The following is a 26983-nucleotide window of genomic DNA, read 5'->3' as shown; positions in this document are numbered from 1 at the left end:
CCTGAGAGCCTCTGAACACCCAGAGAGAGCAGATGTTATGGCAGGTGCAGCTTCAAGGCAGCAGATAAGCAGGAGCTGCTGGAGCTGCAGTTGCAGGTGAGGGTGGACACAGCGATGCAACTGCCCTGCTGCCAATGTGGGACTGAGACACTTGCTCAGCCACAGTCCAGCGCTAGGTCTTCCCCTCCTAAAACACACCTTTATTCCCCTTCTCCTGGCACCAGGAGGAATCAGCCTGCCTCATAGTCAGCCCAGTCCTGCTATCCACTGCAATTTAGGCTATGTTATTGTGAAAGCCGCTAGGTCACTGCCCAGGAGGCCCATTCTGCTCTTTCAGTGAGATTCCCCATACTGAGGCCAGCAATGGGTCCTTCAGCATTCTTGATCTCCTCCAAAAGCATGCATGAGCTAGCAGAAGTACCCTCTGAAGCACTACCTGTTAGCAAAAACTGCTTTAAAACTAAAGATGCTGGAAGGTACCCAAACCACAGTCTTCAGATAGAAACATTTTCCTCAGTCACAGTTACAGATTTTGCAAAGAACCAAGTTTGGAGTTGTTGCCTAGAGTTTAAGTGAATTGGTTTGTATTTCTAAAAGAATAATGTTTGATACATCTGCATATCCCTTCATTAATTATCTGATAATGGAATTCAAGGTTAAGCTAAAAGGCTGCTGTATTTTACTCCAGCTTCTGCTGTTTGGTACCCCATCCTGTTCCTCCATGGAAGAACAACATCAAAGTCTTGTAACATGGATTAGAAGCATATCCAGCTCCAGAAAACACACTACAGAACTCATTACCCTGTGCATTAGTTTAGTGCACAGTATAGTAACTTTCTTTCACAAGAAAAGCAAAAATAGGCTTTATAAGTGCTGATGGCAATATTACACCATTGTCTTTCTGTTATGGAGAAAAAACAAAAAGCAACTAGGACCACTGTTCAGATTCCCTTTCAATGTGTGTTCAATTGTTATTGTGGCTCAGAACAGGAGCCTGACTGAAAAAGGAGCCATGAAGTCCTGCTCAAATGTCAACAGGAAAGTACTTTGTTTCATTAAAATATATGTATTCATACATTCTTTACATTCAGATATTTCTCAGGTAAAATCCCAGGTCAGAAAGGGAGGGATCAAGTACAGTGATCTCTGAAGATCTCAGAAGAAAGCATGTTTACATATTAGGTGAAGGCATTTCATGCCAAGAATGTAATACCCTTAAAAACCTTTCCAGATTTGGCCCACCCAGGGAGCAGTTTCAGTAATGGAAACTGGAGGCTGCAATAACATTCCCAGCAGTCAACATAATTAGAAAATAATCAAAACATTTATGCTTTTGTATTTAAAACCAAGAAGCAAAGTTTGAAGACAGCTTGAATTTTCAGAACCCTGTTAAATTTCTGGTACTGCAGAAAACTGTTAAGTTCCTTTCATCCTCACCTTTCACAGATACAGTTTCTTCAGGGGAAACCACCACCTGGGTGCAGTTTTTGTTTCCTCCAAACACTTCAGCCTTTCCTTGACTACTAAGAAAAAAGAAATTTAAATACCACGTGTTTGCTGAAGCCAAGGAAAGGAGTGACATTGCTCAGGAGGCAGCTTTGGATGCCAAGAGTTTTAGAGGACACACAATCTGTCTGGGCTGCACCTTTTTCTGCCACTCTCTCTAAAAGGATGTCTCAAAAGCAGAGAAAAATGTGGTAATGCTTTGGCATGCCCTGCCAGGGGACAACCTGTGATTCTCCTGGCCTACAGAAAGGAAGACAGGGTTACCATCCAAAATAATGGCCTGAGGAAACAGCACTAAAAGAGCTGGGAGAGAGCACCAACTTTGCTATCATCCCCTTTACAAAGGAGCTGAAACAACAACCTGCCACCCAAGCTCAGGGACAGCAGTGCTTTCATACACAGCTGACCTTTCTGAGAACCTCTCTGAACTAAACGTGCATTGCAAAACCTCTCTTGATGATTTCTGAGTGGTCTTGACAAGCCGGAGAGGTCCCAGCTGACTGGAAGCTGGTGAACATTTGTCCAGATTTTCTAGAAGGGCAAGAAGGTAGACGCTGGAAACTACAGGCCTGTCAGTCTCACTTCAGTGTCTGGTAGAGTTATAAAGAAGATTATTTTGGAAAGTATTGAAAAACACCTGAAAGACAACACAGTCATTGGTCACAGCCAGAACAGCTTCCTGAGAAGAAAGTCCCACTTGTCAAACCTGAGTTCCATCTATGACAACGTAACCCATCAAGTTGATCAAAGGAAACCAGTTGATTTTAATCTTTTTGGATTGCATTAAGGCATTTGATACTGTCTCTCATAGGATCCCTCCGGACAAAATGTCCAGCACAGCTGGATAAACATCATGTGGTGGGTAAGCAATTGGCTCACGGGGCGAGCACAGAGGGTGACAGTGAATGGGGTGACATCAGACTGGTGACCTGTCACTAGTGGGGCTCTGAAGAGCTCCATCTTAGGTCCTGTGCCCTTCAATGTCTTCATAAATGACTTGGACACAGGACTGGAAGGAACAGTAAGCAAGTTGGCAGATGACATAAAATTGGAAGGAGCGATTGACTCCCTCAAAGTGGGGAGACCCTGCAGAGAGACCTCGACAAATTAGAGGGCTGGGCAATCACCAACCATATGAAGTTTAACAAGGGAAAGTGCTGGAGGATTCTGCACCAGGATGGGGCAACCCCAATTGTTCATACAGACTGGGGAATGAGATGTTGAAAAGGGAAAGGGACCTGAGGGATACTGGTTGACGGCGAGTTGAATCTGAGTCAGCAGAGCCCTGGCAGCCAGGAGGGCCAACCGTGTCCTGGGGGCATCAGGCACAGCATCACCAGCCAGTCAAGGGAAGGGATTGTCCTTCTCTGCTCTGCCCTGGGGCAGCCTCACCTTGAATATTGTGTGCAGTTTTGGGCACTACAATATAAGAAAGATATTAAGCTATTAGAGAAAGTCCAAAGGAGGGCAAACAAGATGGTGAAGGGCCTTGAGGGGAAGCTGTATGAGGAGCAGCTGAGGTCACTTGGTCTGTTCAGCCTGGAGAAGAGGAGACTGAGGGGAGACATCATTGCAGTTACAACTTCCTTGTGAGGGGAAAAGGAGGGGCAGGCACTGATCTCTTCTTTGTGGTGACCAGTGACAAGACCCAAGGAAATGGCCTGCAGTTGTGTCAGGGGAAGTTTAGGCTGGATATTAGAAAGAGGTTCTTCATCCAGAGGGTGGTTGAGCACTAGAACAGGCTCCCCAGGGAAGTGGTCACAGCATGAAGCCTGCCAAAGTTCAAGAAGCATTTGGACAATACTCTAGGGCACATGGTGTGACTCTTGGGGATGGTCCTGTGCAGGGTTGAGCTGGGCTCGATGATCCCTTCTGGGCCCCTTAGAAATCAGAATATTCTATGATTCTCCAGAATCAGGGGGCTGGGGCACCTCTCCCATGAAGACTGGCTGAGAAGATTAAGGGGAGACCTTTTAGCCCCTTTCAGTAGCTAAAGGAGGCCTACAAAAGAGCTGGAAAAACACTTTTCAAGAGGGCACATAGCAAAAAGACAGGGGGAAATTGCCTTAAACTGAAAGAAAGTAGGTTTAGAATAGGTATTAGTACAGAATTCTTTACTGTGAGATTGCTGAGGCACTGGAACAAGTTACCAATAGAAGCTGTGCATGTCTCATCCCTGGAAGTGTTTAAGACCAGGTTTGATGGAGCTCTGAGCAATCTGGTCTAGTGGAAGGTTTCCAAACCCCATGCCATAGGTAGGGATGAGATTATGTTTCCATATGGCTTCCAACCCAAGCCATTCTATGAATCAAAACCCATTTCAAGAAAAATTTTAAACTGTGGCAACACACACAGAAGGTCTAAACTTAGCCAACAAAAATCATTACAGTTGGATTAGTAAAATATCAAGCAACTTGCCTCTCACTAGCAAATTACAAAGACGGGACAAAGGAAGAAACATGACTGAGTTTTCATGCCACTAAACAAAGAGGAGCAGGCAGGATGTTCCCTGGACACCTCATCAACCTCAGTTTTTTTTAAATCGAAAACGATTTTGTAAAAACAAAGAGCAGGACAGATGGAAAGGTGATGTAGTGAGTGGTCTGGTGGCACATGATGCTGGCAGCCCAGGAACCCATTTAAGCCCTGGGAGTAACACCTGAGAAGGCCTTCATTCAGTGCATGCATACTCACTGCACTGCTCCCTGGAAAAGACAAGGGCCCTTTGAGGAGGGCAACAAGGAACATTTAATTAAACACCAGACACACACAAACAAATAGATGGAGAGAGTGAGAGACCTTTTGCTTTGTCAAAGCCCCATGGCCGAGGGCAGCTCTCAGCCACCACAGTTCCTTTGCAGCACTGCATTTTATACAGAGCATACACTTGCAAGGCTGTATGACTTATTTGCCACCGGAAAAGACACTTTCCTATACAATGGTTCTGTTTCTGGGGAGGAAGGAGGTGGGAAGATACTACTAGCTGGCCATTAATCTCATAAATCCTGCCCTTGAGCTGCACAATGAATGCCATTGATCTGTGTATTTGACTTTGCTTGTTGAAGAAAAGTTGCTTTGAGGGAAAAAATGAAATTTAATAAGCCGTATCTTTTCTTCCTTTGTGTTTTCTTTTTATTTTCACAATACATTTTAGACAACCAGCACTAGTCTTACAGGCCATCCACAGTTTTCTTTAGAGAACTGTATGAAAGCAATTCTGACTTCAAGACTTAACTCTCACAACAAAAGCACAAACCACATATTGAGAAATAAGGCACTTTATATACAGCCCATACTCATTTAGCTCTTATGTCTGTCTCCCCAGTCCCCAAAATACATTAAAGACCCAACCCAACACTTGTGGGCAGCAAAGTTCTTTATGCAAATTTGGAAGTAAATTCATAAGAACCTCAGCCCGGCCATAAGTTTAAGTTTACTTTTTTTCTTTTTTCTTTCCAGGCTGCAATAACCACCTCACAGATATAGAAAGTGCTTAGCCAATCTTTAACTGGCTCTAAGTTGGAGTGGAAAAGAAAGAGAAAAAAAATGTAGTTTAAATCCACTGAAGTTTCCATGGTAATACCACAAGGCATACCAAAGGTGTACCTGAGTGTGTGGTAAAGTCATTGGGTGTTTTATTACTATGAAACCTAATGCTCCCCTACTGAAAAGAAATTTTCATTATATAAAGGAGATAATTGGGAGGAAAAAAAGACAATTCATGTTTTATGACTGGCTATAAATGAATAATGTTTCATGTCCAACACTCTACACTTCACCATAATCATCCACTAACAACTGAAAAACCTATTGTGAAAATTTCCAAACCTCAACTGGTGGGGTGTTAATTTAATTTTTTTGGTGGCAAGAGAGAATGTGCCAGGGAAAGAAAAGAAAGGGAACACTTAGCTCCAGCTCCCAGCGTGGCAAAAAAAGTTTTCCCTCCTATGCCTGGCCAAGCAGGAACAATGCACAACAGCCCAGCCCTGCCGACTTCATTGAATGATAACTCGTGCTAGTTAGTTTAATTATTGCACATACATTTCTTGAAAACTTCATTTGAACATCAGCTACTAATTGGAGAAATTGGTCTGAACATGACCGAAGGGTTATTATAAAGCTTGGTCATTTCTTTTCAAGCAATCTTTACAAAAGGCCATGGCCTTTCTGCAAAGCGTATGAAAACCTCTCAAAGATGCCCATTGTCCGTGACACAGGAACCAAGTGCAAGAGATGCAGAAGGAAGTCTCAACTGGGAACACAAAAAGCAATGAAGACATGAAAACGAGGTGGAACACCCTGCTGTACCAACAGCACCTTGCACAGAAGAGCTGAAAGGGGAAGAAAAAATCAGCTTCCGGGATGACAAATATTAGTGAGTGCAAATGGAAGGTGTGTCAAAGAAAGAAATCTTATTAAAATACTAACGCTCATTAAAGACTTAAGTTGCAAAAGCCTTGCAAAGTTACAAGAAAGCTTGCAAAGACAATGACTTTCATCACGGGACCTATAGGTTTGCATAAGGTTTCCATGACCCCCTTAATCAGCATATTAACCAAGTGCTGGTTTGGGGATTTTGTTTTTTCAAGGACTGCTTATGTTTCCCAAAGCTTCCCTTCAGCCAACTTAAAAACCTAGATACACTCACCAATTTCCTAATATTCAAATAGCTCTGATCACTGTGAAACTGGAAGCTGAGCAAGCTTTTATGGCCTAACCATTTAGTTTAAGAAAATTGCCTGAGGAGTAAGTTTGAAAGTCAAACATGAAACACTTCATCCTCTGTGTCCTCCAGCCCCAAGATGTCAGTACTATAAGCAAGTTTCTCATGTGCTTCATATTCCTGCTGTATTTCACTGTGAGGTCTAATTTTATAATTCAAAAGTCAAATCTTTGGACACTAGAATCTCATGTGGATTTTAATCCATTTACTTTGTGGCTCAGGTAGCTCTGCATTGAGCATACTAGGACTGCCCAGTGCCAGTTAAGTACAGATTACACTTTCATGAGCTTTCCATGATCGAGTCAGGGTGACTTAAATGTGGAAAGACTATTCTGCAATGAGTCTTCTGGTTTACATTTTACAATCCCAGCAGCAGAAAACATGCTATTCCTACTAGATGCTTAGTATTCCCTCCTCCTCACCAGCTACGTTTCCCTCCAGTTACTATCTCTACAGCCATCACAAGTCATTACTCATTAGACCAGCCAAGCCTCTGGACCACAATGAACAAGAAACTTCAGCAACAGCAGCACAGGTTTGAAAGTCAGGTGGCAGTCACAATTTCTGGGCCATGTTAGCACTTAACATTACAGGTGAAGGGAAGGAGGTCATGCAGCCAAGAAGAGGAGGCCTTTTTGTCCCTTTCCCTGTGCCAGGCAGCAGAAGAAGGTTGGGACAGTCCCCCCCGCCCCCCCACCTCTTTTGGGGCAAGCAGCTGGGCTTCCAGCTACCCCATCCCAGCTACGCTCCAGGGGCAGGTGAGGCAGAAAGGCACCCTCACCTTTCTGCATGCAGCCAGCCATCCAAGAGATAAGGCAAGAACCAATTCATGGCCTAACTCAGCATTGTCCGGGTATCCCAATGGTCCTGAGGTGCAGAGAAAGACCTCCTGGGTAAGCCTCTCATGCACCCCTCCTCTGCAATGCACAGGGACTATGGACTGGACCAGAGCAACAGAAAACAGCAGGTTCACCTTCATCAAAAGTACTGTGCCACTTTTCCCCCTTCACTCCATCAGTTATTTATTAACAGGAGTAAAATATTACTATTCTGCACCTCCCAACAGAGAGGTTTTCCTCTCTGCCTAAGATACCGACCGCTTTGTTTTCAAAGCTGAAAAGCATGGGGACTTTTGCTTTTTGTCTTGAAATATGTTGTTCGCTGCCTTAATGCAACTAAGTAGATAATAAAGTGTGAGAAAGCTCCCAAATAAGTCACAGCCATTTACACATTAGGCACCTAATTATGTTGAAAATACAATTACACGCATGTAAGCAGATGCTCATGCCCACAGGCCAAGGCCATTACTTTGACAATTCTTTAACTACCTAACTTTACAGCAAGTTTGAGCTGAATCTAGTTAGATAAAAGACCTGAATTATCAGTCTGGGGAGGGGCAGAAATCAGTTCCTCCCATCACATTTAGTGCAGCTAAGGGCACTACACAACAGGCAAGACTCCAGTAGGTCCCTACTCTTCTTTCATAGCCTGTAATCAAATACTCAGAGTCACTCACTATTCTTAAAGTCAAATGAAAACTTTTGGCTCCACTCTTTTGTAAATTCACAGCAAAGATAACCCCCCCAAGGAATGCATATTATTTACACACCAGTGAGCTTACTTATTAACATGAACTTCTAGCAAAAGGTTTGTTTCCGTATTTTAAAATGGGCCAAAAAGACCTGTCCACATTCCTTATGTGGCTTTAGTAATGTCAAGGTCAGAGCACACCCTTCCACAGCTCTCCTGGGCAGCAAGCTGAGGAATGTCACCCAGTGGGCAAGGTCCAGGAACACCCCAAAAATCAAACACTGATCCTTACACTCTGTCAAATGATGGGGCCAATTCAAAAGCTCTTCATTCTCCATGCAACTGAAGCCAAAAAGCCCACATGAGCTAGGATGATCAGCAAGCACTAACCACTGCTCAGCTTTTTACCCTACTCTAAATATTGGTGGAGTACACAAAACTTTTCTATCACCAGAACCTGTTCTCCAACACTGTTTTGTCATTTGAGGTTCAGAAGAAATTTTGCTATAATGAGGAAAAAAATGTCCCTCAGCACAGAAAAATTTGTAATATTCAAATAAGTCTGATGGGGAAACAGTGAGTGACAAACAGCGAATGGCTACTCTGCAAGAAACAAGATTGCCAGTAAACAGAAGTGATAAGAGCCTGCATTGCTTGTCCCAGAAGGACAAAGACAGCTAAAAATATTCAAAACTGAGATTAAAATCTGGAAACTGGGAAACCCTGAATATTCGTGTTCCATTCTTTGCAGGAACCTTACTCAGCTATTTTTTTTTAAAGAAATGCATGAAAATATCCTATTTTTAGGGTCTGAAACTCTTGATGCAGAGAAAGCATCTTTAGCTCTATGACCTGTTCCCAGTGCCTGCTGCATAGGACACAGGTGACATAAATTGTACATGAGGAAAAGACAGTTTGTCTCATTGTCCCCACTGCAGCAGCCCTGGGGAACAAAAAGTTCTTTACAACAATACAACAAACACTCACAATTTGCCTTCTCTCCATAAGAGAACCTGGTTTCAAGCTGTGAAGGTTGCAACTTACCTTAACTCCTCAGGAAAGCTTCAGCTCTGTTGTTCTACACAACTCCCAGATATATACAGCAAACAGTCACAGCTCTTTTCCGGGGGCATTTGTTCAGGGTTGTTTTGGTTTTTTTGTGTCAAAATAAGTGCTGCAAACCATTCTGCTCTCTATGCTAGCAGGATTTTGTTTCCTGAAGAAAATTCAGGATGAGGTGTGCTTTGTCCTAGGCCACACTGCACACTGGTGGGATTCCCGTGGGGAATCACATGTAACTTGAACCTTTCACCCCACCACGGCATAACAGACTGGCCATTTACAGTAGCTCCAAAAGCCACCTGCCTTGCACCTCAAGAAAACCTTACTCACATCCTACTACTACTACTTCTTACTATGTGACATCTTCACAGCAACACTGTGACTCAGGTTTGATCTAGCAAGTAGATCCGAACATAAAGTGAAACACTGTTTTAGCAAACCTAGAACTAAAACGGGCTTCTAACTCCTGAGCCAAGCAGCCCGGGGAGGGCGCCGCGGGCGGAGGCCGGACCGCAGGAGCCCAGCGGGCATTTCACCCTGCGGGGGGTATATTCCAGCACTTCCAGTTTGTGTTTTAAACCTCTGTCGCTGAAGGAAACGAGGGGACGCGCCTCTCCGACCGACCCTACAGCCGCGGCTCCTCCGGAGACTCCCGCTTACCGGCAGCGCATCCCTGTGATGCCACCGCTCCCGTCCCGGCTCCCCCTCCGGCGCACACCCCGTTTGGGGGCTAAGCCCTCGCGGCGGGAAGGGACGATCCCTCCACGCCCCGACTCGGCCGGGCACCCGCGGCGGGCGCTCGGGGGCAGCGCCCCGGCCCGGTGGCACCTACCCAGGCACTTGATGTGGAAGCCGCTGGGGGGCTTGAGGGAGCGGCGTGCCCAGCCCTGCCGCAGCACCTCCAGGTGCTCCTCCTTGCCCTGCACCAGCAGCACCTGCTCGTCGATCCAGCCCAGGAAGAAGGTCTCGGCCACCGCCGCCGTGGCCCGCCGGTCCCAGAAGTGCTGCATGTTCTCCCGCTTGAAGTCCGCGAAGATCTCGTAGCCGATGCGGTGGCGGCCCAGCTCCGCCGCCGGCCCCGCACCTGCCCCGGCGGCGCCACCGCCCCCTGGCCGCCCCCCGGCCGCGGCGTCCAGCACGATGGCCAGGGAGTGCGGGGCGATCTGCAGGCACCGCTCTGCCCTGCGCGGCATGGCCGCTCACCGTCCGCCGCCGGGCACGGGCACGGGCACGGGCACGGGCACGGGCACGGACACTGACACAGCCATGGCCATGCCGCCTCCCGCGGCCGGCTGTCCGCGCTCCGCGCCGCTCCGCCCCCGTCGAGCCCGGCCCGGCCCGCTCCGCCCCCGGCACACCCGCGGCGCGTCCTGCCCTGCCTCGGGCGAGCTGGGGATGGAGCTGCCGGTCCCGCAGCGGGCAGCGGCCGGGAAGTCCGCACTCCATCTCCCCTCCCCGCACGCCTCCCTGTCCCAGCTCGGGAGCACCATCCGCAGAAGCGACACTAGCCCGCTGCGTGTCCCGGCCGGTGTGTAGGCTTCCCGGCACCACCCTGCTACCCCCGCCTTCTGGAGACCCTCACCCTTCCCTTCCACAAGTGAAACACTGGGTCATCCCTCAGCCGCATCCAGATTATCCCAGCAAGTCTCGCAATTCCTTATGGTTTGCTTCCTCCAGTGGTTACACAGCTGTAGGTAACATACCCAGTGAGCAGCATACTACCCTGCCACATGCCCAAATGCTTTTCTCTTCACCCGTTGAAATCCTGTGTCACTTTGTGTCTTAGTAGTTCTGAAATCTGGTGGTAATGGAGTAAGTTAAGGTTCACTCCTAACTTCTGTGGCTTTTTTCCAGCAGTTTAATATTTTCCGTCCTCCATGCTCTGGGTCACATGAGGCCCAAGAGAGAGCTCAGCAAAACTGAGCAAGGTGTGAGCAGAATCAGAGGGGTCCTTTGCCAGCAGAGCCTGGCCTGGGGGGTGCATCAAGGTGGTAGGTGGCCACTGAGTTGCAGGTACTGGCAGCAAGGTGCCAGTTATGCTTGTGAGAAGACAGATTTAGAAACTTCAATTCTATCTTCTATAGGAACCCTCAACCCCCCAGCAAAACTGAGTCTCATTTCTGAAAATGAGGCTTGAGTTCCTGAATGGCCTGTAGCAGCTGAGCACCTTGTTGGTGTGTGAACAATGTGAGTGGCCTCAGCAGTACCCTTGCCTCGCCTCAGGGTGCAGGGCACCATGGTACTTGGGACATGGGCAGTGAAGCATGGGAATGCACCAGAAAGGTCAAAGACATGAAGAAGAAAACTGCTGTAGAAAAAGAGGGAAAGAGTGGAGGCAGAGGAGAGGTGAGTGAGAGGAGAGAGCAGGCAGCAGCAGCTCTGCCAGGCAGCAGTATGAGAACTGCTACACCCACTCCATCCCATGCTGTGCACAAACTCATGTTTTATGTGTTGCTCCTGAGTTCACTCACATCAACATCCCTTGGCATATCTAACCTCATTCAATTCGTGTGCAGCTCTCCAGCTGGGTTCATCCAATTCCTTCTCTGAGGCACTCTGAAACAGCCAGGTTCCTCTGACATCCCTGCTCCCTACTTTTGGGTTTTATCCAGTGCTGTCTAGGCACCACATAGAGAAAAGTCAAACTTATCAGCATCCCAAAGAGTTTTACAAGGAAAAAAGTTATTTCCAAAGGGAAAATCAGAGGTAAAATACATTATCCAGAAAAACTGTGAGCCAGGAGCAGAGCATATTAACACTTGGTTTGCAAGTTTCTAACCCCTTGCCAAGTATTCAGCACAGCAAGATCTCAAGCAGCCCCTTACCTCAGCCAGTAATAGTTTTGATGCTGCTGCTGTTAGGATTTCAAAGGAGCTCTCACATCACCATTCAGCACTAAGCTTTGCCAAGAGGACCCTCCTGCCCCAGCATCCTCACTGTCCTCCAAACTGTTTCCCAAAGTTCACCTGAGCCATTGGTTGCCTATTAAAAGAACTAGTCTTAAGTGTGTTGAAACTACTGCCATGATCTTGTCATCCTCGTGTTATTCTTACCTTGTGCCTTCCTCCTCTCTGCATTGTATCAGCCTTTTATCTTGCCCATCATACTTGCATTTCAGTTCTCCTGGGCAGGGCTCACCTTTGTGTTGCCTTTATGAAGAGCACATCACATAGACAGCTGCTGATCAGAGTCACCAGGTAACTTCAGGGCTTGGAGGAGTTTTCAGTTTTTATTCCTATCTGTGAGAACAAAGGAGCCAAATTAAGCTGTTTGAGTTTTAGGTTTTTGCACCAGATACACACTGAAGAGTTAGATGTGTGGCCCCACATTTTCTCCACAGCCCTGAAATCCCATGTGCTTGTCAATTCCTTCTGCTGCTTCTGACAGAAAGACATGTTCAGTGCAGCATGCCTGGTAGCCTTTGGTCACAGCATCAGTATTGCTCTCTCCATTAGCTAAGCTCCTTTTCCCCTCAGTACTAATTTCTGAAGCAATTTGTGTGGTGAAACACCCCACACAGTCATTTTCCTCCTCCTTGCAGTAACATTTGTGGGTTGTTGATATCTTTCCTACCCCTGGCTCATCCTCCTGTAAAAGCTAGTCCTCAGCCTGCTAATCCTCTCCCACCCTGCTTTCATCACCTCTTCACTTACACCACTTCAGGCCTGTGTGCTTGCAGGCTGGCCCTCACTCCCTGTCCTTTTCAGCAGGCTGCCTCTGCAGCTTGCACACATGTAGTGTCACACACAGGTGTAGAGACAAGGCAGTGAAAGAGAGTATACAATGATTTGTCCAAAACTTGTCAGATGAAGCAGATGTGGCACAAATTGGGCTAGGGGCTAGGTGCTGTCCTCATACAAGCTGGTGCCAGGATTGCCCAAGTGACATCCTGAGGGCCTGGTTAAGAAACTCCCCTTCTTTCAACGGCCAGGGTATAGGTTGTGAGCAACAAGTATGTACTGCATAAACTGATCATCATTCATTATTCCACTTTTTTCCCCATTTCCTTACTGATTCAAATATTTTTTGTCCTTAGAATTTGGGGAGGTTGATTTATTTTGATTTATTTACATTTTATTGCTTGTTGATTTGAAGTTAAATAGCATCTCTTTTCTTGTCATTCACTCTTATTTCCTTGTCATTCACTCTTATTTCTAGGGACTTCTTCACAGCCATCAAGATTTATAGCCACATTATAGCCAATCTGGTATTTTCCAGTAGAAACACAAGTGAAAGACAGCCCACAATCTTCTTATGGCCAAGTAATGAAAGGGGTGAAGTGGAACTCCTAATAACTCTGAAGTATTTGGAAAGGCAGAAGTTTACATTGCTCAGTTTACTGAGACAAAACCCCTGAAAATTTAGCCATGTTCCTTTGAAATGCATCAGTGGTGGCAAGAGGTCTGCAGCAAATGGAGTTGTTCATTCTGGGTAGGAGCAGGAAGTCAAACACACCTGGCAGAGCTGTGTTCTTTGGATGTCTTTACTGATCCATAGATCAGGTGCAGCATCTTTGCCTGCTGCAAACATTGCCTCATTAAAAACTCCCTGCAAAAAGAGTATTCCCCCAGAATTCATCCAAGGCCACAGAATGAAAAAGAAAGGCTGAAATGAAACATATATTCAATGGTGGCTGTCCATCCCTGATTTGTACATAGTAAGGTAAGTTGCACAGTTTTGCAGCCTACATAGTGTGTCAACAAGTGATCTGCTTTAGATACTGTATTCATGCAGTTAAGTCAGCAAGTGCCTTCCAGAAGAGGTTTTGGAAGACTATTTCATATCAGAAAACTCTTTTTTAGTCTTTCTAGTCATTTTATACAAGAAGAAATTATATCTTTCCTCCCACTGTTCATCCTGTGTTGTCACCTAGCAAGAGAGTCCTTCACACTTCCCAGCCAAGTCACCTCATTCCTGAGAAGAAGCTGCTGTTATTGTTATGTGGCTTTTCAGGTGGTTAAAGTCTGTGTGGTGAGAAACTGTCAGCTTCAGATATTTTTGGCAGGGCTTTTTGTTTTAAAATACCTGCATCTATTCCCATGTGGAAGGCAGTGCAGTGATGCACTGCTCAGTGTGACTGCCGTCGTCAGACACGGCACTGACTGCAGCCCTAATAAGACCAGAGCTTGCAGACCTTAATGATAAAATTTGAGAGGAGTGACTGCCTCCTCTGGCCCCATTCAAGACCTATGTGAGCCTGGCTAGACTTTCTTGGACACAGAGTCAATGTGAACTGGGTCTGGCTTTGCTGTTTCAAGTGTGCAGGAGAAGGGTCAGAAGCAGGTATGTAGGTAACACAGGCCTGATGCTGCTCTTCTTGTCATAACATGAGAAAAAACAGGTGCAATCTCTGAAGAGTGAATGCTCTGAAACAACAGAGGTCATGAACAGTGATGGCAACTTGCACTTAAGCAAAGCAAGAGGATGGAAGGGGCATGCTAATAGTTGTTTCTTAAAACTCTTCCCAGAAGTGTGGCATCCTTTGTAACTCTACATTTGCTTAGTTTGCATCACTTCATGACACTTATTTGACACCAAAAATTCCTAAAACATCACCTTGTTTAGCTTTACCCTTTTGTTTTGGTAAGCGGTTTTTGTAATACAGAGATAATAATATTTCTCATATTTGTAAAGTCCCCTGAGACCTGCTATTTAAACTCAGAAATGGCTGTTTGAGTCTCTGCTCTGGAAGGAGTTTTGTGTTCTGTCCCATCCTGCCATCCTCCATCAAGAAGCCCTGCTCAGAAGTTCCTGCTCAGACAGAGTTCCCAATGAAGTCAATGGGAGTTTCCTGGGTGAAGAGTGATGAGCCGGGTCCAAACTAAACACCCAGCTAATAAGCAGAGTAGGAAACAGCTGACTGCATCATTTTTAAGCTCTGTGCTTTTACCTGACTCAGACTTGCTGGCATCATGAAGGATTCTGTGGGCAGAATGCAACCCGAGAGAGGAGAGGAGATCCCAGGGTATGGGCAGATATGCCCATTTTCCTCTTCAGGAAAATATTTGGCAACAGTTTAATCTTTGCAGCAAGGTGAGTGCCTCTTGAATTGTCTGCTTAACGATAGCCTACATGTTCTGGGGCAGTTACGCTGACCAGGAGGAAAATCACCTCCCAGCAGACATGGAAAATGAGTTCCCACTTTAAGTCATAGGACATGTATAATACAGAGTACAGGTCTCTCACATTCAAATTCCTATGTTTAGACAGCTAAATAATACAGCACTAAAACACCTGAACTGGAAAGCCCTTTAATTTTATTTATTTGTGAAGTTGCAAAGAGGGAAACAAGACTTATAGATGTTTTGAAGCCAAAAAGCTGGTGTACAGCTCAGCACAGTAGTGCAGGTAAAAGGGGCCAGAATAGATGCCCTGCATCGGAAATTCTTGACTGTAAAACAATAAAGAGGAAAGACAAGGGCATGTTTATATCTTGACTTTCTAAATATATTTTCTGGAGGTTCTTGTATGTGCCTTCCAACCTATAATTTTCTCTTATGTACTATGATATTGATGGTTGCTTTTGTCCAGATTACAGTCAGATACTGTATTTGACATAGATGAGATTTTATTTTAAACTCTGCAGTTGTACTCTACTGAACCCATAAAGGACTCAATATTTGCAGGCAATATGCAATTTTAATTATGGAGATGGCACACCAGTTTGCCTAAAATAGCTGCTTGTCACATTGCCTTGCAAGAACCACTGAAAACACATTGAGGCAGCTCAAGCACTGACACGCCAAAAGAACTAGGGTTTGTTTTTTTGATTCCCCTGCCAGTAATGGAAAGAAACTGTGAATGAAATGGCCATTAATTTTCATTCGTGCCCTGGAAGAAAGAGCAATAAATTCTATTTCTCTGTCCTTTTTCATATTTCCTTTCACAGCCCATGGCCTGAAGTGTGGGGGCTCTGCTGACTCCTGGCCCAGCCTAGCAAACGCATGTGGCTAATGTCTGGCAGATCTCATATTGCTGAATTCATGAGGCAAAAGTTAGCCCAAGGAAATCAAAAGGCCTTGGCATTTTCATCTGAAATGTCTCTGCTTTGAATACATGTGTTTTCCTCCTACTGGACCTTCTCATGTAGTCCTGTAAGTGCTGGGGGCAGTGCAAAGTTGCACACTGGAGAACAAAATTACAGTGAAATATGCATACCCCTAAGAGTATGCAAATGTAATGGCATACATAGGCAAAGTGAGGTAAAGAAAAATCCTTGTTCACATAACATGCACAGCCAAAAGTTCCAACTTCTACTGGCTCGATTTTTCTGCAGGAATTCCATTGGACTGGGGGCCAAAATGACAGAATGATGATGACCTGTGGCTCCACACTTTCATTTGGGAGGTACATATTGTGCCTAAGCAAGAAGGCAAGGTAGACAGAGCTGACCATTTCTAAACAAACAATTAAATGAACCCTTCCACCTTCCAGAAGGAGAATTTAATCAGGGGCTGTTATTACAATGCCTATCTGGGGGGAAAAAAATAAGAAGAGGATTCTGTGCCACAAGGCAATCTGCAGGTAGAGTGATCAGCACACAGAGTGAGAGAACCAGAGCTGGGCACAGGCTTTGTAAGCAGCCTTGGCTCTGCCCTGACAGCAGAGCTGCGGGTGACAAGTAAGCATCAGTCTGAGCTGAACAGGGTGGGCTTGAGAAGGGTAGGAATACCACTTTTCCAACCCAAAGTGGAGCGGTAAAAAACTGCATTGGTGGAAATGATACAGTTCATGCCTACAGGCAGAAGAGAGGGATATTCAGCAGTGCCCCCTGGCATGGTGAGACCTGACATATGGGGCTGGAAGGACAAACTGATACATGCTGGCTTCACTGAGAGCCCCTTGGTGGCACAGATCTGGGGAGGCTTTCCCATATTGCAGGATGGGGAAGCTCCCTGGTCTTTTGGCTTTGCCAGTTTTAGGAAGATAGCTCCTACTTTCTGACTGAGGAAAGGGAAAGCAATTGGTGTTGCTGGGTTTGGGTACAAGCCCTTTGAGATTTTGTCTCGCTTTTTAGGCAGGCAGGCAAACAGGCAGACACCCATACAGTTAGGAAGCAGAGGGATACAGTGTGTCAAGATACAAGGAGGCTCCATCTGTACCCTGACATTCTTGCTCTTTGGCCGGAAAGCACAGGCTGGAGCCAGGCTTGCTCCCTGTAAGCGGCCAGTGACATCTTTTCACTTTCTGTGCACTGATCCACTGACCACAACTCAGTTCAGAAAATGTGGGCTGGGCTTACAGCCTTCCTCTGGGCTCCCCCAAACCATGTCTTTCGAATGGCCAGAGCTTTGTAGGAAGAGGATTTCTGCACTCAAGCATGAGAAAATTCCTGTGGGAAAGGGGACTAACCACAATCACAGAATTTGCATGTAGGGAAAGGCTGGATGTAGCAAAGAATGTTGGATAACATGCTCACCTTGGGTTTTAATTCACTGCTGCTGCTTGTGGCTTCTCAAGCCACTGATATCCTAACAAGTGTGTTTTTAACACATCCACCTTTTCTTGATCAAGATACCAATTTCTGGTGCTTCTTGTCTTGATAAAGATGCTCTTGGAAAAGAACAAAATATCCCTGACAAAGAAATTACCATCATGGGGGGTTTTTTTCCCTCTTTTTCCTTTTTGCAGAAATTTCTTATCAATTTTGCTCTACTCAATAAACTTCTGTCTTTTCATTTCACTTCAGGCCTTAAGTTGTTTGACTTTGATGAGCTAGTTCAGACTAAGCCATGCTTGGTTTACATATGAAAATAACAGGCACCTTATAGCTGCCTACAATAAACAATTATTACTTTTAGAAACAGATCAATACCTGTTACACTGTGGTATGAAACATCCTCTTTTACTCTTTTAGCTGGTGAGGGGCAGTGGAATAGCCCAATGAATGCTCATGTGCACAAGGAGGGGGGTAACAGCCCCCTTCTCCAAGGGGCCTGGCAGCAGCTCTTCCAGTACCAGTTTTGTACCTGTTGGGTGAGTGCCAAGAACTGGCACACATTCAGATTGCAGTGTCTGCCAGCCGCCGGCTAAGCTTGTTTGCTCCTCCATAATTTTCATTTCACTCAGAGCAAAGAGACAAATATGAAGGCTGATGGGCTAGAGGCTCACTTTCAGGTCCCCTATGGCAATAAGGAGTTGGTGAAAGGGGTGGTGGAGTGGATGTAAGAGAATTTATTCGTGGTTTAATAGCCCTTCATTATAGCTAAACCTTTTGCCTAAATGGCAGTTTCGCTCCCATCTCCTAAACACTGCTCCCTTGCATTAGACCTTTATAATAGCTGTAATTACAGTTGCAAGCTCTGTATGGGAGATGAGGTAAGCCTGCCCAATGTCACAAGTGTTGATCCTCAAGTACAACCACATCTTTGAGGCAGTGTCCCTGAACAGCGGGATCTGATGGATGAATCATATGGAAGACCTGTTGGTTTCCTTGCTAGCCCTGCCTGCTCTTGAGACTGATCTCTCTTGCAGGTAATTTTAAGCAGCCATCCTGCTGCTCTCCTGCCTCTTCCCTTTGCCTCAGCTTGTCGGGATTAGACAGTTTAACCAGTGACCCCAGTTGTCATCAATCTCAATATGAATGCACTGAGATAATACAGCCAATTCTCTGCTCTGCAAAGACAGGCATTTATGAAGTATTTGTGAAATCATTTTAGCTAAAGAAGACAGACAGCTCAATTTCATGCCTAATATTGCCTGACAGATGTGGACACACCCTGAGATAACTCTCTTGTCATCCCAACTAGAAGGTCAAGAGTCTACATTTGACAGAGAGAATAGCCTTTGGCACTCTGAAAAAAAAGCACCATCCAGAAAAAAACCCCAAACAAATCCAACAACCCCTTTTAAAACCAGATGTGCCAGACTGAACATTTCCCAGAGCTTAATTCCCTTTACATTTGTACCTCCTCTTTGAAGATTATCCATGGACCCAACACCAGGCTAAACCAGAAAGTTTAGCTTTTGTTCTTCTATTAGCCATTATCGGCTTAGTGTTTTAAACATCTCAGGCATGGTGGGCAGTGGCTCTCTCTCCACTACATTCCTCTTTTCTCCTTTCCTCCCTATCCAGCAACTCTCCTCTCCCCCTCTTCTCCTCTATTTTCATGCTTGCCCTAGGGATCAATATGGAATACCATCCTGTGTTTCTCTGCCATGCCCAGAATGCAGTGAAACTTCACTGTGGAAGAAGAGAGCAGGGGCTGGCCTCTGTCACAGAAGCACTGCTCTGACCCCTTTGTGGCTTTGGGAGGAGAACCCAGTCCCACCAGCTTAAAAAGGGAGAGCTCCAACAGGAAGTTCACCTATAGATCAAGAGTTCAGTAGTGGGACTGTAAGATGTATTTTGAAAAAGTCTAAGCTCTCCTGGATAATTTCCTGGACAGTGCACATTTCAGCAGCTAAATCTGAATCCACTCCACTGGCAAATGTCAGATCCAGGAGGAACATAATTTCCTGCTGAGGTACTAAAAAATACTCTTATAAATGAATTTTGTATTGATGTTAATGTAAACGAGGTTGTGTATTGGTTTATAAAAAGTGGATGCATCATTGCTTCATATTTGTGCAGGAGAGAGTTACATGTTAATAACCAAGAATCAGATAATTTCTTTGCAAGGCAGAAGTGGGAATGAGTAATTTTTACCATGGGTTTTATGAGAAGAGCTTTGCCAGTGTATGCAGTAGCTTTAAAAAGAAACTGCTTAGGCTTTTCCTTCTTTTTTCTATAGCAAATACTGCAAGTTACAGAACCCAACAACCAGCTTTTGTACTGCTGTTTCCACACTGAAAGGGCACATTCAGAGATGCTGCAGCAATCAACCCTGGTCAGTCCATACTTGACCTTGTGGCCCCTTTTTGAGGCCAACCTCCCGTGCTTTCAAAGGCTGGATGGTTCCCAGCAGGTTCACATCAACCCAGGCATTGGAAGGGGGGAAAGAGGGAGGAAACTTCAGTGTTTCCTTGCTTCCATTTTAGTTCATGATGCCTTGTCATACAAAACACTCAAGGAGGTGTAACTGGAAAGACCTCTGTGGAGAACAGGGCTGGAGGTAACCCTGCCCTGCCAGGCCTGTGGCTGTGGCAATGCAGCTTCAGCAGGTGCCACTGGATGGTGCTGTACGGAGGGTTGCAGGAGCAGTTGGATTTGCTGCTGATCTGAGGCTCCACTGCTTTTGTTTTCAAACTCGTGATCTTTTTGACATGCAGAGCAATGTGCATGGAGTCTGTGGGCATCTGTGGGGCTCTGGCAGCGAGTCCTGTGTCTTGCCCCGTACCATTAGCTGTGGGCAGCCTTGCAGGAAACCTAAAAGCACAGAAGAGTATGGTGACAGCAGAGCACAAACGAGCACACCCAGCAGTCACTGAAAACCAAGGATTGAAGAAGTTCGTTTGACAATGACCTGGCAGACCCACTATTCCATCAATGCTGCTTTAGGCAGTCCTTGGAGTTTGGCCTCCATTCCAATAACTTCCTCTTCTCCAGGGCCAGAGGATAAGAAGGGGAGGAAGGAGGTGGCACACAGGCCAGGGTAAAGAGGGGGTGGCTGGATCCTCCCTCTTGTTGAGAGTCAAAGCCCCAAACAAGGCTTCTCCAAGCTCCAAAGTGGGCAGCAGTACTTTACAGCTGGGAGTCCTCACTCCTCCTGGTCCTCAGGGTCCCTTGCCCAGTCCACTTTCCATGACCTGTCAGCTTTTTTTTCCCACTGTTTCACCATTACAGCCCCCAGCACTCACTTTTCCCCATAGCACTGCATTAATCTCTCAACATATCTGGTTCTTTATTCACAATTTAAGATCTGTGAATATTTTACTGCTCTTACTTTATGAAAATGTCCCTTTGTGCTGAGGCAACCTTACTTGATCCCTGCGCAAATCTGGGAGAGAGGTGTGCATTTCTGCCTGGGAGCACAGCAGATCCCCTCCAGATTCCATTGGCAACATGCCTACCAGTCAAAGAGCAGCAGTAGTTTATCCCATGGGCATTCTCCATCTTGTGTTCAGCTCTGTGTTGTACTGTGGCCATGGTTGTGTGTCTTGGCAGCACCAGCATATTCCCAACATGTGTGAAGCATTGCCAAGGATGGGCACCTTGCTCACAGATAATCTCAATGGCAAGAGGTTAAGTCCTGCTGGGCTGGTCCTTCGCAGCACCTGGTTCACGCCTTTGCGAGTCAGCCCTTCACAGCAGTAGTGGTTGCATTCAGAGTCTATCATGGCTTAGGCTGAGAAGGAGCTGAGGTTCAGCCCTGCAAGGGCTCTGGGAAAGCCCCAGTGGACAGCACTTGCCATAGGGAACAGGAAGCTGCGCAAGGGCTTAGGGCAGTCTGGATGTGGCTGCTGGCACATGCTGCCTGAAGGAGCCCCAACATCTCCCTTGTGCAAACGGTTCAGAACACAATGGCAACCCAACATGATAATAGAGGAGCAGAAAAATCCCAGGCCAAGATTTATGTAAGTTTTGGGAGCTTTTCTTTCTGGAAACAGCAATTCAAAATCAATCACTGGTGTGCATATACCCTTAGAGGTCTTAATAATAGTGATATCCCTGCAACATTCCCTCTCCTTCCAACAACAGTGGAAACTGTGCCTCCAGGACACAGCAAGCCCAGGGCTTAGCTCACCACAGGGGGCTGTTCACCACATGACCAGATCCTGTTCTTGGTGCTAGCTGTCCTTTCAAGACAAGGGCAAGGAAAATATCCAGCTGATTTTAAAATACTGTGTGGTGACTAAAATGTAATTTCATTATTTTGCAAATTATCAGCAGAGCAGGCGAGGGTCAGAACAACACGAGAGCACCTGCACAGGGTGGAGAGGGCACTTGGGCACGCCTTAGCTTTGCTGGCTGCAGGTTGGCCTGGCTTCCAACACCAACCCAGAGCACAACCAAGTGCATGGATGCTACTGGGAGAAAGACAGCCTACAAACAAGAAAAGGAAAATTTAACCAAGTATTTACCAAGAGTCATTAACACAAAGAGAAGTCAGAGCTTCCCAGAAAGTTGTTTCTCTGAGGCTCAGTGAAGTCCAACTGGAAAAGCCCACCCTTTTTTAAATCACCATACTTAATAACCTGCAGCATGGGCCGTGGCTATCCTGGGAACATGTGTTTGCAGAGCAACTGGCAGCTTGCTCCCAAGTGGAGTCTTCCTTCTAGCCTGCAGGGACAGGGTAGGGGAAACACCAGGAGATCCTGATCCTGATTTGCAGGAGACAGCCATCAGTTTTACAGTATAAGAAGGCAGGTTACTTGCAGTAAAACCATGCACCAGAGTTCAAACAGCCAGCGTTTCTGGATCTCCTCATGTGGATAAATTAATAAAACATCAAATTAATTTAGCTAGAAATAGGACAGCAATCAGAAGCCAAAGTTTACCACAATGATTTACATTACAGTAACAAACATGAAGCTTAATCATAGGTGTACATCTCTATTTCCCCACAGAAAATACTATGCCCTCTTCTCATTGTGGATAGCTCATAACTACTCATGCTGTTTTGCCCTAGCAATGAAATCCCAGATAAATCCCACCTGCTCTGCTCAGCAGTGCATGTTTCATGCCATGGGGTAACCCTGGCACAAAGAATGTCATACCAGATTGCCCCAGGTGCAAATGGGCACAGCTCCTTTCCAGTCAGTGGAGCAACTAACCTGATGTTGCTCACCTGATGTTTGCTGACTGCAAAGAGCACAGCCTCTTAAGGATGTGTAACTAACCCAAGAATTAAAAAAAACCATTTCTGTTAAAATTACCTGGTGTACTCAGTAATGCCTAGCTGAGGGGGATAAGAGCATTCCTCTCTCACTGCCTAAAAACTCCTTCACTGAATTCATTAATCATTCTTATCAGCATCCCTTTTATTCCTGGGCTAGAGGAGTATTTGAAGTAAAAGCTTCTCAAGTCCATATCCATCTGAGTGATGAGTATCTTCAAGGTCATAAATTAACACAAGCCATTACTACGCTACCTACATGAAAGTCTTCAGTGGAGGAGCAGTGACCCCGCGAGAGAGACACTAACATTTGTCTGACCTCTCTGCAATCTCCTGGCCAGGTAAAGATCTTATAAACAGGTGATTTTGTAGCACAGAGAAAAACTAGCATTTTCCTTGTTATAAAGAGGGCGGTGGTTGAAAACTCAGCTAAATTTTCATTATTTTGCTTTTTAGATTCCTATTGTTGGCTCACAGAGAAACCAATGTATGGAAAACTATCTAGTGAGCATTCTGATACCTTCAAGTGGATTTCTAATTTCCTTTATCTATGATTATCATTTATGTTTTCATGTTTACTACAACTGTTTGCTTTGTCACTTGTGGCCTATTTTGATGAAGCAGTACATTATTGAGCACATATGTCCAAGTACCAAGCTTCTAGGAAATGCTGGGGCAGGATTCCTCGATGTCAATTACAAAACAGAGGATGTATTTATCTCTCTATATACATGTAGGTATGTGTACATGTGTGCTTATGCCAGGATTACAGCTGGTGACTCTGGATGTACTGGCTGCTGTGAAGCAGCTCCATCATTTTGCTAACATTTTAGGGCAGAAACAGGCATCTGGAATGACCCTGGTGGAGGGTGCAAGACAGCCAACCCCACCTCTACTGCTGGCAAAAACAGGTGGCAAGAAAATTTCTATGATGGCATCATAAAACCAAACAGTGAAGAAAAATCAGGCTAAGTTCATCCCATTCTGCAGGTTAATGGAATACCTTCAGTGTGGGAGAGGGAACTGAAATAAAGGGAGGCTTATCCTCATTTGTGTATTCATTATTGTTTTACTACAATTTATTTATTTCACTGGTATACATAGGTGTGTATATGTATACATGTATGCATATATAAAAGCTAAAGAAAACCACTTGGATTCAATACATTTCATATAACTACTTATTAAAATAGTTTGGGAAAAGAATAATTTAAATACTAGTTAACCAAAAAGAGTATGAAAAAATATTTTACAATTTTAAGCTTTTCCATTACCTACTTTAAAATATTAAAAACCCCACAGTAATTGCTAAAGAGTGCAGATAAGACAGAAAAGCTAAACTTTTGTATGCAAAGTGGTTTACATGGAGAAACTATGTCCATGCTCTGACGTAAAAGCACTGCTGGAGGATGAACAGTTAGACTTCTAGAAAGATTAACTGAAACTTCAGCCTTAAGGTCAGCTTTGAATGACCCCAGGGAATCAGATACTTCTTATCAACTCCTAAATGCAGGCAAAAAAAATGTCAGCTGCATGTTTCAATTTACTTTCCAGGGATAAATTTCTGACTCTCAGATCTTCCCACCCCCTGGCAAGTTCAGACAATGGTAATCAGCATGCATACTTAACATAGCTTTGTGTTAATACAACACATCCTATAAGCCTGGCCATACAAACTTCCTTGCCTTTGCACAGTATCATGTTACTCCACAAATTATCTAGAGATCTAGCAAGAATATTTGACATGATTTTCTTGGAAAAAAAATAGAATAAAATATTTACATTCTTTCCAGCTGAGAGAATTTTTAGTGTCTTGAATAAATCTTTGGGGTACTTTAGAGTTCTACTTAAACATATACATACCTGGGTTTCCTTATCCAACACTTATTATCTCTTTGACAGAAAAATTGCAACACTGAGGCATGTGGAGTTTTACTTTTCTCAAGTCTTGTTCATTCCTATTAGTATTTGCAACGTATATTCCTTACTCACCTCCCCCAAATCAAAACTGTTCCTGTATGGTTTGCAAAGGCTGCTGTCCCCATGCCTGGACCCCACTGCACTGCTCAGTCACACCACCCATCAGTTTCTGCAGGGCAAACGAAGACAAGTCTCAGAGCTCTGTTACAGTTGAAAACTTCTCTGAGTCCTGCACCGTACCTGGATATTTCCACAGCCAGAGGGTGCATTTGCACACTCCCACGTGAGGCAATGCCAAGCTGTATTCTCTCCTAGTCCGAGGCTGAGGGAATTACCTCAGAGCAGGCTTTGATCATGGAAATCCATGGGCACAGTCTCAGAGGAGGTCCCAACACAATCTGCTGTAGGAACAAAGTAAGGGTTTTCCCACGAGTGGTTTTTCCTGAACAAGTGGAGAGGTGAGGCATGTCTGGCATCCAAGATGCAAAGGATATTTCAGTCATAGACTTCTGGGGTCCAAGACAGGCAACAGCCCAGTCAGTTTCCTGAGTAATCGCAGAAGTTAGAACTTATTCTAGAGGAAACTTGCAGAGCTTTTTGAGAAAAAAACGTATCAAGAAACACAGTAACATAAGGAGATCAAACAGAAGGTCACAGTGACCTCTGGAAGTCAGTACCTATTTGCACAAGCAAGTGAGCAAGTAGGAAGGCCACTGCCTGAGTGTGAATCACAGAATACCTCAAGTTGAAAAGGACCCCCAGGGATCATCAAGTCCAACTCCTGGCCCTGCATAGGACCATCCCCAAGAAGCACACCATGTGCCTAAGTTCATTGTCCAAACACTTCTTGAACGCTGTCAGGCTTGCTGCTGTGACCACTTCCCTGGGGACCCTGTCCCAGTGCCCAACCACCCTCTGGGAGAAGGTCTTTTTAATATCCAACCTAAACCTCCCCTGACACAACTTCAAGCCGTTTGAAGGGAACCTTCAAGCAATCTGCTTGAAAAGTAAGGAGCTCGTTCCTGTGGAGCCCTCTCCACCAGCAAGGTGAAGTGCAGTCAGTCACATTCTGCATGAACGTATCTGTGTTATCTGAAGTCAGCCCTGTGTTTTTTTACAGAGCACACAGAGCATGCTAGCCCCTAAATTCAGCAGGGTTCCTTGTGGCATTTAATACTTCCACTAGGTTTCTTCACCCATAGAGTTTACACTAGCAGAAACCTCAAAGCAGATGAAATTATTTTCCCTCTTATCTAGTTTTATTATACTACAGCACCCAGAATCATTCCTTCAGAGAGCTCTAAAGAACCTATTCTCCAAAATTATTTTACACATTATGTAAACTTATTTTCTGAACCTTTTTTAAGCACTATGATTAATTGGGATATACATTATTTTTATTGACAACACAACTCACTTTACAGCTACGCAACAACCACGTTTCCTGGTGAGGTAAGAAGCATTACAATCATGAACTACTTTACAACCCAGTGTGGTGGGCCAATGGGACAAACTTACAAGGCAAGTAACAGCTGCCTCAGTTGCCCATTGAGTCAAGCAGAGATTGCTACTCAGTCCTACTTTCATACTGGGAAGGTAGTTTGGGGTTATGTTCACCCTTCTCTCCTTTAGCCTAACTGAAACTATGTGAAGGAGCAGGAGCTCATTGTTTTTAGAAAATGAAGAAGCAGAGGAGGTTTAAGGAATGAGGTGCTTTCAAACCTGAAGGATGGTCCTAACAGTAGTACTCTTATTCAGAAACCTTTAATCCCCCAGGTGAAGGTAGAGAAAGCACAAACAACTTGTTCATTAGGATATGATAAAAGAAAGCTGGTAGAACCTCCAAAGCCCATGTGTAAATCAATAACCTGAGAATACTTAGTGCAAGGCCCTAAAAATGAATCTGAAATGAAAATCTTCCTTTTAATCCTTCGCTTCCTTAACCTCTTAGAGTTTAGCAGTTAGAAGCAACAAAGGAATAGAGTACTTTGTTTGCTCTAGACTTTGCAGTAGACCAGATCAGAGATGAGGGGAAATGTCCCATCTCAGTGTGTAAGAAGGGAAGAACATGCACCAAGTAGCATAAAACTGAAGGAAACAATAGTGTTGAGGCTGTCTCAAGCTCAGGAGCAGTCTGGAATGTTGATCTCAATCTTTTTTACCTGAGGGCTACTTTTAAACTAGTCTATAGAGAGAGTCTCTTTTCTTTGATACTTAAATTAGTTCCAATTAAAATACGCTGTATTTAAATAGTATACATTGAATTTTGATGAGCACCATGCAAAATACAGTAAATATTAAAAAAATTGCACTGACACTGAAATATATGTGCCTTTTTAATCTCCTTAAGACTTCCATTGGGTTATGAATCACAAACATTCCCTTCAGCATTAGTTTTATGAGTCAGAAAGATAATCATCATTAATCTCTTCTCGAGCATTTTTAACAAGGTGGTTCCTACTTGTTGCATGTTTTCATTCACATCAGTCATTTACACAGGATAAAAGCCTAGCATTTTAGAGAC

At 44.9% G+C, this 26983-nt stretch overlaps 1 protein-coding gene across 1 annotated transcript in view; it reads right to left on the bottom strand.

Annotated features, from left to right (window-relative positions):
• Positions 1-10099, bottom strand: part of STOX2 (storkhead box 2) — a 158906-nt gene extending 148807 nt beyond the window's left edge. The window contains exon 1 of the mRNA XM_071556294.1: positions 9654-10099. Coding sequence (XP_071412395.1) covers positions 9654-10014 — 361 coding nt within the window. The 5' untranslated portion in view covers positions 10015-10099. The remainder of the gene's footprint in view (positions 1-9653) is intronic.
• Between the last annotated feature and the right edge of the window lie 16884 nt (positions 10100-26983).

The sequence above is a fragment of the Pithys albifrons genome, chromosome 5 (assembly GCF_047495875.1).
Source record: "Pithys albifrons albifrons isolate INPA30051 chromosome 5, PitAlb_v1, whole genome shotgun sequence".
Taxonomy (NCBI): domain Eukaryota; kingdom Metazoa; phylum Chordata; class Aves; order Passeriformes; family Thamnophilidae; genus Pithys; species Pithys albifrons.
The sequence above is the reverse complement of the archived record's forward strand: the minus strand, read 5'-3'. Positions and strand labels throughout refer to the sequence as shown.